This window comes from Orbilia oligospora (genome assembly GCF_000225545.1).
Source record: "Orbilia oligospora ATCC 24927 unplaced genomic scaffold scaffold00076, whole genome shotgun sequence".
In the NCBI taxonomy this organism is placed as follows: domain Eukaryota; kingdom Fungi; phylum Ascomycota; class Orbiliomycetes; order Orbiliales; family Orbiliaceae; genus Orbilia; species Orbilia oligospora.
In genome coordinates this window covers 296217-308563 of record NW_011645633.1, presented here as the reverse complement: position 1 = coordinate 308563, position 12347 = coordinate 296217, and the positions used below count along the sequence as shown (strand labels likewise).

The 12347-nt window shown below is 46.2% G+C and overlaps 4 protein-coding genes across 4 annotated transcripts; 1 reads left to right on the top strand and 3 right to left on the bottom strand.

Annotated features, from left to right (window-relative positions):
- Window positions 1-936: 936 nt before the first annotated feature.
- Window positions 937-2979, bottom strand: AOL_s00076g71 (uncharacterized protein; the record flags this gene model as incomplete). The annotated part of the gene is made up of 1 exon (XM_011122624.1): window positions 937-2979. The coding sequence occupies one exon, from the start codon at window positions 2977-2979 to the stop codon at window positions 937-939; it is 2043 nt and encodes a 680-aa protein (XP_011120926.1).
- Window positions 2980-4026: 1047 nt separating this feature from the next.
- AOL_s00076g70 (uncharacterized protein) lies at window positions 4027-5236 on the bottom strand (the record flags this gene model as incomplete). Its single annotated transcript, XM_011122623.1, has 4 exons — window positions 4027-4220; window positions 4296-4771; window positions 4883-5019; window positions 5132-5236. The coding sequence occupies 4 exons, from the start codon at window positions 5234-5236 to the stop codon at window positions 4027-4029; spliced, it is 912 nt and encodes a 303-aa protein (XP_011120925.1).
- Window positions 5237-5401: 165 nt separating this feature from the next.
- Window positions 5402-6675, top strand: AOL_s00076g69 (uncharacterized protein; the record flags this gene model as incomplete). Its single annotated transcript, XM_011122622.1, has 2 exons — window positions 5402-5656; window positions 5722-6675. The coding sequence occupies 2 exons, from the start codon at window positions 5402-5404 to the stop codon at window positions 6673-6675; spliced, it is 1209 nt and encodes a 402-aa protein (XP_011120924.1).
- Window positions 6676-7272: 597 nt separating this feature from the next.
- Window positions 7273-11788, bottom strand: AOL_s00076g68 (uncharacterized protein; the record flags this gene model as incomplete). Its single annotated transcript, XM_011122621.1, has 4 exons — window positions 7273-9356; window positions 9458-9678; window positions 9744-11322; window positions 11410-11788. The coding sequence occupies 4 exons, from the start codon at window positions 11786-11788 to the stop codon at window positions 7273-7275; spliced, it is 4263 nt and encodes a 1420-aa protein (XP_011120923.1).
- Between the last annotated feature and the right edge of the window lie 559 nt (window positions 11789-12347).

Below are 12347 nucleotides of genomic sequence, written 5' to 3'. Positions count from 1 at the left end.
GGAAGTACTTTGTGAAATATACTATATAGTTGTATTTGACGATCTAGAAGATCCTAAAAGGGGGCACCCGGGTCGATTCGAGACTACTATAAGGTCTCTGAAAACCTAAATTTAAACATTAATATTATAATATGCATGGTATATAAAAAACCTCTGTCTCGTGCCCGAGCACATAGTACCTTAAAGTTCGCCAGGATTCTATTGGTAAGGTGTGCAATCATATGCATACCCACGGCCGGCCGTTTTATCAAAATATTATCTTAATACTCTATCGAACTTAAACCTTGTGAAAATTACATCGCCGAAGTCTTCTACACTATGAATTTCATATCCTATTCTCAAAATAAACGGCTTAACATTAATGCATTTTGCGCTTCAAGGCTGTCATTTGACTCAGTTCGACCGTAGAGAAGAAGGGGGGGGGTTATCATGGTAAGGGAGAATACGCACCGGTGGCATGTCATTGTTTCATTCTGGCTATGTAAAGGGGATGTTTTCATGGCTGTATGACCTCAAAGTTATGTCAGTATATATAGTTCCATCTACATATACATATTATGAGTACTAGCTCTTTACATGTATTACAAACCACCCTTCACACCGGAGCCTTTATGTATGTCTGAAGTGGCACTCTCCTATATGGTTTATCTCGTAAACCAAATTATACTGTCTGCTTATGCATGGCCAAATTGATATTAGATCTCTTATGAGTTAACTAGTTAAAAGAAAACCTATCAAAATCTTCTCTATCATGGCTATAATAGAAGGCGGGTTCCTGGGTCTGGTTTATGTGACAAGGCTATAATATGCATATAATAGCCGTTTAAAAAAAATATAAAAAAAATTAAGGGATGGTTGTAATACCCGCATATGTTAACACCAATAACCTCATGCACGGACGCAAAGCAAAAGACTATACTAAAGTAATAAACTCCTTCAAGGCCTCCACCCAACTCCTCCCTTCAACCACTTCAAATTCAACCACCCACCTAACCTCACCCACCACCAAAACCCCTTCCAAACCCTAACCCTCCTTAGTCCCCTCCTAGCCAGCGTAACATCGCTACTCCACAAAAAGCTCTGCGTTAACCATTCCCTCAAAGCCCATACGGTGCCTAACCCAGGAACCACACTACTAACAATCGCTCCAACCATCCAGTACATCCTTGCATTAAAGAAACGGTTGATATACCGAACCGTATCGAAAATGATATATCCACCTCGGTGTCCGATTAAACTTGCCCGACACCAGAAGAATTGGAAGGAACCGGTCGTCTGCATAAATACTGTTGTGAACAATATTAACGTTGAGATGATATCTAGACCTGCGAGAACGCCGTTCATCTGTCCTCGAAATTTTTTGGTCCGTAAATAACCTCTGAACCCCTGTTCTCCGATGATATCGTCCGTAAACTTCTTTCTAACTGGTCTATATATGGTGGGATAAAGTGCCAGTTCTACGAGTCCGGTGAATGTACAGAAGACAAGAAACATAACGTAACTAAAACTTCTGCATCCAAGACCGACGGTTGGGGTGTTGTAACTGATATACCAAGCACCAAGGACTGACATCCCAAGTGTTAACCATGCCGCAATCATATGAACGAACTCCCATTTGTTAAAGTAATTGATCGAAAACGTTCGAGTCTCATACCCCAACCAGTTATCATCAACACAGCCCTTAGCCACACGAGCCCAATCGACAGGCCGCTGTAAACGTTCCGGGTATCGTTCCAACATGGATAAAACCGGATGTGCAACCCCATAATGCCACCGTCTACGACCCTGGCCGACGAACTTTGTAAACGTAGTTTCGTGGTTATGAACCATTTTCATCAGTTTATTCAAGAGTTTTACAACGTGTTCGCTGTCAACGCTGTTTCGATCGATAATAGCGGCTGCAACGAGAACGGGGAGCCAGCCCATTAATAACCCCAGAGCCAGGTTATGAGCTGTAGCGTTATCACCGACGTCGCCGAAGGCTTTGTACATTGAGATTGCGAGGGCGAAGAAGTACCATCCTAATGACGCTAGAACGGGGACTACACCGCGTTTTCGGCACCGTCGGATTTCAACGGCGACAAAAGTACGCCATTCGACAAGACCTGGTTTTCCAGCTACGTCGTCATCGAGGAAAAGTGCCGAAAGAATATTTCCACGCAGAGTGGATTCGGAAATTGGTAGACGGGAAGTTAATTTGTATTGGTTCATCACACAGAGAATACCGAACGAATCGCGGACGGAGCAGAATGTTTCGTTCTCCGGATCGAAATCTTCGGGGGCTCGATCAATTTGGTCTAGGTGTTCTTCCGAGGAGTGTTGATTTCCATTAGCCATGCCGTCGAGTTCGATGTTATTTTCTTCATCTCCGACTTCTTTGGGTTGTGCCAGTGTAGCGTTTTCGCGAGGACGCCTGGGGATTCCAAGGTCGGCGAGGGTAGCTGCTCGCCCTATCGCACGGAGATTCCAGAAGATATATGTGAGAGTTGCGAATGGGGATCCAATCCAGCGGAATATCATGAGGATAGTATGCCCTCGTTTGTTTGATTCCCAGGGCAAAGAAACAATAAGTCCGAAGAGCGGTAAGATCCATGTAGTCAAAGTATCGGATATCAAAGGCCACTGATAAAGCCCTGATGTGGCACCACAAACGGATACTACATTTTCGTAGGATACGGCTAAAGGGTATAAGATAGCCGTCGGACGGACTCGATTGGTTTTTGATGCCTCTAATAAAATTCTTGTTATGTTCTGCGAATCATCAGGTAAGTTTTGATCGACCAGTGCAGGGTTAAGTCTGAAGAAGCGACCGTAGTCGAAATTGGTGATGTAGCTTCTCCACAGCCATGGAGAATCGGTGTAAGTCACATTTCGGAAATATTGAGTACAATCACGATCTGTGAAAGCGAGGGAGTCCTGTTGGGCAAAGACGAGGGAAAGTAGGCAGAAGATTGTACATAACCTTTGCAGAACCTTCATCTTGGGTGTATTCGATGATGTATGTTGGGATTATTCAAGAGGCTAGAATTGATAGAGTGCATAACTTGGGGGTAAGATACGTATGAAGTGAATATATAGAGGAAAAGGAAGGAAAGAAGGAATATCGAGTTGGAAGTTGGGGCGAGTCCTTGAGCACAAGATATCGCTGCCGACGGTAGCTGCAGCCTGACGTTCATCTCACCAACTTCCAGATGTAGATTCCCTTCTCTCCACACTTTTCATTGAAAGTAGGACTAGGTGAGATCGCAGGCCTAATAGGTGTGACACCCACCGTTAAAAATCATCAGGATCCCAGAAATAATCATCTAAGCGCATTTGCCTATGTCTATCAAATTGAATCCCTGCTTTTTGGTACCATATGCGTTGAAATTGTTGCCTTTTTCGGAGTGCCGGCAGATGAGAGGCAAAAGTCACGATCTTGGTTGAGACTTGTTTCTTTGACTAAGCTCCTGCGATCTTAGGTCCCGCTGAGCCTCTCGTTCTTAGATAGGAACCGGGCTGGGAAAATGTTTTGATGGGATCGTATGGTCATCTTGGATAGCGGGTGGGGCGGCCTTGTCGATAGACCGATGGGGCGCATATGCAGGTTAACATGGTCACACAAATCATGCAATAATGATGTCCGGTCGCAGAAACCTACTAGTACGAAGCTACAAAAAGCCCATGATGACTGTACACAAACAAGGCTGTTTGTCCCTTTGGGAGAACGTACGAGGATGTATGCATTTCAGAAACCCAGATTGTAGCCTTTTTTTTGGTAAGATGCTTCTGGTCGGGTGGAAATAAAAGTCCTGTATTCTTTGTCCTGAAAACGCCAACATTACAACATAACCCACTCCAGCTCCTCCACCAGGGCCTCTAGCGGTAATCCCGCGCCGACATCGCCCTCACTCGCTCTAAGTCGAACAAATGAATGTGAATTATCATTGTCGTCATTCCTTGTCACAATCAGAAAATAATCGCTTTGTATAGAAAGACCATAAAAAAGACCTTTCCCGCTCCCCCGAAAGTAGTATAAAAAAATACCTACATCATCGCGAGTGTAATGTGCAGAAACCCGTCTGGGTACATCGCTTCTCTCATTAATTCCAATAAAGGTGCGCTTAGCGGGAGGACGATGCCGTGCATAACGGGACGGGCGAGAACCACGCTCCGTTTGGATGGGAAGATTATAGGGACGAGAGAGTTGAGGGCCGTGCCGAGAGTTTGTGCGTCGCCACCTATCAGTAAGTAAGGCTGTCAGCATTTGCGACAAGTGCAAATTAGGCCAGCCGTCTAGGAAGAGAAACACATACGTATGGTCCCTGGCTGCCTCGTTGGTACGCTACCCTGGATCACTTGACCCGTCTCTGGGTTATAGATCCTAATTGGAATATTCTTTACCGTTATGCCCGAATGGTTTAACAATTTATCGGTTACGCCCCAGAACCTGTTGTAGTCATGATCCTGCAGACTAGCAAATAGTTCTCGAGTATCGCTAGGACTTAAACTCATTACGGCCTTTGCCGTTCCGTTCCGGGAGAAATCAGCCTCTTTGATAGAATTGATAAATGCATCGTGTGTAGAGGTAGGTGTAAGTGTGGTTAAGAAATCGTGTGGGTATGAAGCGAATCGAAGAGTAATCGTCCACGGGACAGGTGCAGCGCCAGGCTCGAGATCAGCAGCAAGAGGAGGAGAACCCGGCCTATCGTGATTTGTCGGAGGTAATGTAGGTGTCTTCGTGGGATCTAGGGCAGTGTAGAAGTCGTATAGTAGACCAATAGGCCAGTGCCTAGACTCCATCCGTATCCAGTCAGCATCTATCCATGTAGTATAGACATGCAACCAATCGTTTCTTTTGTTTTTGAAACCAAAGCCTGGCTAGGAGGAAAGAGCAACATACCATCTCAATGGAGCATTATCCACCTCGAACCAGGCATTCTCCACCGTTGCTACAGCCTTGTCTATCAGGAAGTCCTCGAAGAACTTGTATATCCGTGGCAGGTAGAAGGGTAAATAGGCGACTCGGTCGGCTTGGAACTAGAGACAGATGGTTGAAGCTGCGAATCAGCCCTTCTATCCATGAAATCTCAGCAGGAAGTCAAATGAAGAAGCAAATTTCATTTGTTCGTTTATTCGAAGGGTCACCTACATAGTACGGGTCGGCCTTGTCGAAGATACGACATTCGCTGGGGTCTAGCATGACCTTGAAGGGGATACTGCCATCCCAGACAGCCCGTCGCACCGCGTCTGCCATCCCGCCGACAAACTCGATCCAGTGGTTCTCCCTGCCTTCGTATGGCTGTTCCTCCTTGCCTGCTATACCAAGCTACAGCTTTTAACGGGGATCGAGAAGTCGTCCTCGTTTGGCGTCTACTGGGGGGTGTCGTGTCGGAGAGATGAGGCTGAAAATGGAATGGGAATGGAAGATGGATGGAGGAGGACGAATCCGTGGAGGGGCATCGGTTCGCTTCCGCTTCCTGTTTGGTCTCCAACGTCTGGCGCAACACCAAAAATTCTGACCTTTCCAATTGCAACTTCAACAAACCTTCTCACGACCTCTCAACTTCTCCTCGACAGGAACTTCATCAACGGGACCGGTGCCCTGTTCGGATACTTCACGATGCCTCCTCCGCGGCTACGGCCAACCAGTCTTCTTTCAGGGAGCTCTAATCTCGTATGTACAATACGAGCTTCAATAGCAATGCTATAGTGGTATCATGTGCTAACTGGTATCTACAGACTCGTAGCTTCCTCGTCCCTCCACCTGCTATCAGTCGTCGCTCTCTTTTCACTGTCCCGGTGCTGGAAGGTGTGAATACCAAGCTTGAATCTGGTATCGCACCGGTCTATTCTCCTCATCAATTTCAAATCGCTTGGAAGGAATACCAAACCCACCTCATTGACCGTTTAAACCTGGTCACAGCTGGAACACACCTACAAAATCAGCATCCTCTCCAAGTCGCCATTCTCACATCCCGTGACTCGGACCAAGCAGCTACTTTCAACTATGCTTCTATGGCTCATAACAATCATTTCTTCTTCCAATCTTTGAGCACCAGTCCCACTCGTCCGGAGTCAATGTCGGTACTCATGCTCACCATTAACGAATCGTTCGGCCATATCAATATCTTGAAGGAATCGTTCATTGCAACTGCATTGGCTTGTTTTTCCAATGCATTCGTCTGGCTTGTTCTCGACCATCATGATAGGAAACTCAAGATCCTAACTACTTATAACTCCGGGACTCCATACGGTCTCTCCCACCGTCGTCAGTCCGTCGACGTAAACACCACCACTCGTCCTCATCAAGATCCAAATACTTTCCCATCATCCTTACAAACATCGGACTACTCGAACACCAGCGATAACTATACCCGTGCGCTTGCCGAGGCTCCGTTGAATGAAGAGGCTGCAGGAAGGGAGGGTGGCTATTCACCGCTTTTGTGTGTGAATGTCTGGGAACATGCTTGGCTTGTAGATTATGGGTTCGATAAGAAGGAGGATTTCTTGAATAATTGGTGGGAGGCTGTGGACTGGGGTGTCGTGTGGAATAGACTTGAGCCCCATGGCTATGGAAGAAAGCCGGATAGGCAGATGCATGGTGGCCCGGCACCTGTGAGGGACGATAGTGGTGGGGATGCAGGGGGCACAAGATTGGCAGATGAGGTTGCAAGACGGACCGGCTCAAGATAGAGCCTTTTGGGGGAGAGATAGATAGAAGAGAAGAGAAGGGCGGTGTATTAATTGTATATAAATTGTATGATGAGTTTATGTATAAATCTTGCCATAGCCAGGTAGCGTTATAACATGCAAATGCGCATGGAATACCGTAATAGGTAAGTACTTAAAACATAACCACATACTATCCACATGAACACCGTCTATAGTTCCGTCAACCCCGGGGCCAAAATATCAGAAATCCAAAACCTCTATATACATGAAAAGAAATATTAATTGCTGAACCTGAAAACGAAACACGGGCGGTTAATTTGATAAGGCGTACGGCTCCGTATACGAGATTAAACTAGCCATGGTATAATCCATCCTGTTCGTAGGTAAAAAAGAAAGAGTCGGAGGGCTAATAAGTTGCTGCTGACATACAAGCTCGGAGCCATTTAATTATAATCGATTGTTTCCCCATGTGTCAGCAGTTGATGCTCTGCCAGTTGACTGAGTTCACCTCGTATTTCCTAACATCTAGACACGGGGCCATTTAAACGCCAATAAAGTTCTCGTATGGTATTCGACATCACCTGGTTAATTCGTCAATCAAGTGATGTGAGTCCCACCTCAAGATTCCCTCACCATGCTAGCCTCGACATTGTCGTCGCAAATATGCATCTTCAGAAAAATTTCGGTCATGCCTCCGACGCCGCACTTCATACAAACGAGTATCGAATCCTGACTATCGGCATTATTTTCTGATGTCGATATAGCTGTGTCCGAATTATTACGGAGAGCAACCTTATGGACCGTTTCGCTCTGTAGCCGCCGCTGCTCCCATCCCTCCAATGACATCTCAGGCTTAAGCTTTGCAAATACGTCGGATCCGTCTTTCGGCCGGTCTTTAAGCGCTTCCCCACCATTTATATACCGGTCCCAATCGTAGTAATTAGTCACCTGGGCGGATCTCCTCCGCGGCCGCTTGACCGATGGTGATATCTCAGATTCGATACTTTCAGCTATTTCGGATCTGTTTATCTCGTACCCAGCCCTGGAAGATCTGTCTTCTGGCTGTTTTTCAGGTGATGGTGTTGAAACAGCGCCACCATTTATATACCGGTCCCAATCGTAGTAATTAGTCACCTTGGCGGATTTCCTTCGCGGTCGCTTGACTGGTGGTGATATCCCATATCCAGGGTCTACATCTATGGGTACTTTCGATAATGGCCCTCCAACTGGCCGAGGAGGGGTTTTGCTTGGGTCGGTGACCCGCAGTGGATTTTTGGCTAAAGCTTCGTTCAGACCAGACCCGCTGCAAACATGCCCTGTCAGGCTAGCCATATCCCTAGATATCGTGCCGCATCGACCACAATCTGAGGGCGATATATCATGGACTCGGGTCATATGCACACGGACTAATCCTATGTCATAAGAACTGAAGTCACACTCAGGACAAACACAAACAGGATGGTCTTTGTTTGGTAGTTTCAACCGGGGCGGCGGGGAGACTAGTGGTGGAGTGACCGGCGGAGGGGTGACCGGTTGTTCAGCTTCAGAATCGATATCTTCTGGGATTGCGGTCCAGGGTCCTTCAAGTTTCAGACACTGGTGCATCTGGAAATTAAATGGACTGTCGAATCCAATGCCGCACAGTTGACAAATAGAAGCCTTTAAGTTATGGTTTCCTGACATATGGGCACGAAGTAATTTTTTATTACTGAATGTGGCCGAGCATTCAGAACAAGTATAAACGAGCTTCTCTTCTGTGAACTGTTCCCGTTGGGACGTTATTGTAGTGATGCTACTGATAGGGCCCGGTATTATTTGAGTACCCGTGGATGATTGTCCTGCTGGTTTGGTTCCTGGTTTATATACGAATTCTTCCGTCTGAGTAAAAATGTTACGTATACTGGGTAACGATATGTCGGGGGCGGGAGTTCCGAGAGTTCGATCTCGAGGCGGATAACCAAGACCAAAAATACCACGGAAACTAGGTAACAATATGTCGGGGGCTCGAGCATTTTTATCATCTCTTGAGATCAAGGTCTCGCTTTTCAGAGTTTCGTTGTTCGTGGTAGAAATATGCTGTTGTGGAGAAGGCGTTTTCTCGAAAACGTCATCTATCTCTCCTTCATGGCCTGCTGTAATCCGCTCTGAATCTTCAGACTTCAAATTTCCTTCCTCGTGTCGATCTTTTGCTTCCTGGTGTAACTTTCTTAAAAGAACGATAGTATCGATACTTCTTGCGGAAAAGCCATCATCGGCCTTCACGGAATGTATATCAGTAATATGTCTCATCAAGCTGTCTCCCCTAAGATAAGCAACATGGCAGCCTGGTTCCGGGCACTCGAAGGCCTTTCTACCATGCACCCTAGCCATATGGTCCCCAAAAGATTCGAGGTTGGGAAGCTCGAGAGCACATCTTGGACAATGGTGTATCTGTGAGCGAGGACGATTTATTCGAGCGTACGTGTCTTGAGGGAACGGTAAATACTCATTTCCAAGGGGAGCTTCAGTAATGTTTGTAGAGTTCGCTAGCATGATTTTGCCAATATCACCAAAGCCATAATTACTAGTACTAGTAGGAGAAGGAAATTCGAGTCCCGAAAACTCGAGCTGGGGGCGCGGGGTGGCTGACTCGGCGACACAGGGAGACAATCTTGTAACACAAGGAGAGCCCAAATCGGCATCCTTGGAGTCATTGGTCTTGTCTATTTTGTTTCATGAACTCCGTTAATCCCGGCGGTTAAATTTTATTGGGTCGGGGATCTGATAAACGATATTTGAATCAAGAGTTCAAAGCTTAACTCACCATGAATGGATAAAGCGGCTAGTACAGGACTTGCTGCTCTCGAAGCCAGACGCACTGAGGCGGTCACAGGACTTACTATGGATTCGTAGTCCACATGTGGCGCCAATCCCGACAGGTAGCCCTTGACATAGTTTTTGGTCCACCCATCATAGCCTGAAGGAACATAGTCCGTCTGTGAGGTTACGTCGACATCCCCACCATCAGTACGCTTCGGACTAGATCTAAAACACCCGGTGTTAAAGTCCTCATAATATCAAATACGGGGGGACTGGGAGAGCGGTCTAACAGTTTCATGTACAGAGGCATTCCTTCGTTGAGTTCCAAATCCGATGCCTGGACCTGCTCAGAAGAGCTCTGGCGGTTTATTTCTCCTTGACTAGCGATAAATTTCTGTATCAACGGATCTTCCTCTATATGATACTCTTCAGATCGAGAAGGTAAGAAATCCCATCCATGCTGGGTTGATGAGCGCGAGGGTGGTCTGGCATTATCTTCGTGATATAGGTGCCTAATTTTTTCCATGTTTTCCACCTCTTCCATGGTTTTCCAAAATTTTAATTCTTTGAAGACGTCTTGTTCCTGAACGCCAGTTGTGACGTTGGTCCAAAATTCTTCGAGTTCATTATCTGAATCTAAGTTAGATATCCTACGAGAAGTTGCAGAACCCTCCCCAGATTGATTTCGACCAGCATTTGACTCATAATCTTTTATATCATCACGACAAGGCAAAGCCATGAATGCCAATGATCTAAGATGACCAGCTATGTGTCGAGGAAGGAGCTCGGTCATTTTATCCCTATTCAAGGGCGTTATTTTTTCAATTTCTTCCGGCATACGGTTACAAAAGGGGCATACATGGGGCCCCCGTATGACAGTAATAGTACTTCTTCGACTGAGGGTTAGGAGTTGCGCCGATGTAAATCTTTCGGCGTGATGGGTATTCATGTGGCTCGTAAAGTCTTCCTTCCATCGAAATGGCTCTAAAGATTCACACAACGGGCAGTGAAACATTTTCAAATGAACACCCCACGCTATATTTGACGAGCCATGCGTAGCCATATGTTGGGCCCAATCTTGGAATTTGGCGAACTGAGTTGATGACGACCGGCATTTTTCCGAAATACAAGAATATGGCTCGAGATCTGTGTCGATATGGTGCCTCCACCATCTCTCGTTCTTTGTATGAACGGACAAGAGAATCTCACAGCAATATGGGCAAGTGCATTCTCTGTGCTCTAAGGCTAAGGCTGGTGGCGGGGGGTATTCGAGGTCAACGTCTCGTACAGATGTACCTTGGCTCGCGATTGAGCGGGGTGCTTTGTGCACTGGAAAAGTTTTCCGAAATAATTTGGTATCTAGAGTAGAGGCGTTCGTTTCTGACGGCGCCACTGCGCAAGGGCGGCCGAGGGGTGCAATAAGCCGTAATCTTTTTGGCTCTCTGGTAGCGGTATTGATTTCCCCGTAATTTCTTTGTGGAGCTACAAGATGGTGCTTTGTTCCCGCCATCGATGGTTCCGGGCGAAGATTCGAATGCCCCAATTCTACTACAGGGCGGGCTAGTTTTCCTTGGTGTCGTATTTTGTATTCAAACTGTTTACGACGTAAAGCAACCGATTCAGCGACCTGCTCGCAAAGGGATCCATTGGCCTCTTTGAACCGATGTTTGAGGACCCTCAAAACGAAATCCTTGAAATTTAATTCGTCATCACTCGACAAAGCCTTAGACCGGAGGTTTCGACTTTGCGCTGATGATTTCCTGATTACCGTTGCGAGATTCTGTAATCTATCTAGGCTAGCACTAGCAGCTTCTATTACTTCTCCGAAAACTTGAGTCCGTCGGTTTGGATCCCCACCCTCATCAAGTGCTGTATTTTTGAACAGTCTAGTTAATGACATATATACATTATAAGAGGGCCTAGACGTGAATTTCTGGGTATTTAATCTTTATTTACCTTGGCGGAGGCTTCCTTTCAGGACTTCTAGTAGCTGAAGAATCATGGATTTAATATCGTCGCTCAGTCGTAATCGATAGTCCAGAGAAGATTTATCCTTTACGACGGCTCCAATATTGCTCGCCCAGATATTCAATCGCCCATACTGTGTTTCAAAAATATCATGTTCGTCGGATTGTTGTATATTGGCGAGTGTCTCCTTGAATAGCTGGTGGCATTCTAACGTTATGCTGGCGATCGGGGTTTGATTGCTAGTATCTATAAGGGTTTCGGCATCTTCCATGAGAATGTCTCCCATAGATTGAATCAGCGAAGATGTTAACTGTGGGCTAGATCCTCCGCTGGCACCCCTTGGAGAGTCCTGGTGCATATGGTTCATGGTGGCAGCGTGTGAAGTTCGAAGAAGGTCCGGAACTAGCTTAAATTTCATGAATTCATCGCATCGTTGTCGGATCCTCTGTGCCTTTTCGAGATTTCTGTGTCAACGGAGTGTTTGATTTTGAACAGAATATAGGACAGATATCTCCATGTAGATTCCGCATTGATATCCTATTCCGTATTATGCTTTATATGGCTGTGGTGCGAATGCGAAGCATATCCTGTGACGAGCGGTGGATAGTTTGTTGCATATTTGTATGTGCATAAAACGCAGCCTCGTGCGGGGTGTCAGCTAAGCGCCAAACGATGCATCGATACTTATTAAGCCGCTGGCAGCGCAGCAAACTCGACTCCCGACTAATCCTTCTTAATCACACCAGAATAGCCATAATATTAGATGGGGGCTTGGAGATATCTCCCGGAATGCCATTAATTGTGCGCGATTCGGAAGCTTGAAACCTATATCGCTTCATATCATCTCCGCCGCGGTCGGGGTTCGAATGCACCGATAGCAGAATATAATACACACTTACTTAAGCATTCTTCCGCGGTCGTTCCCT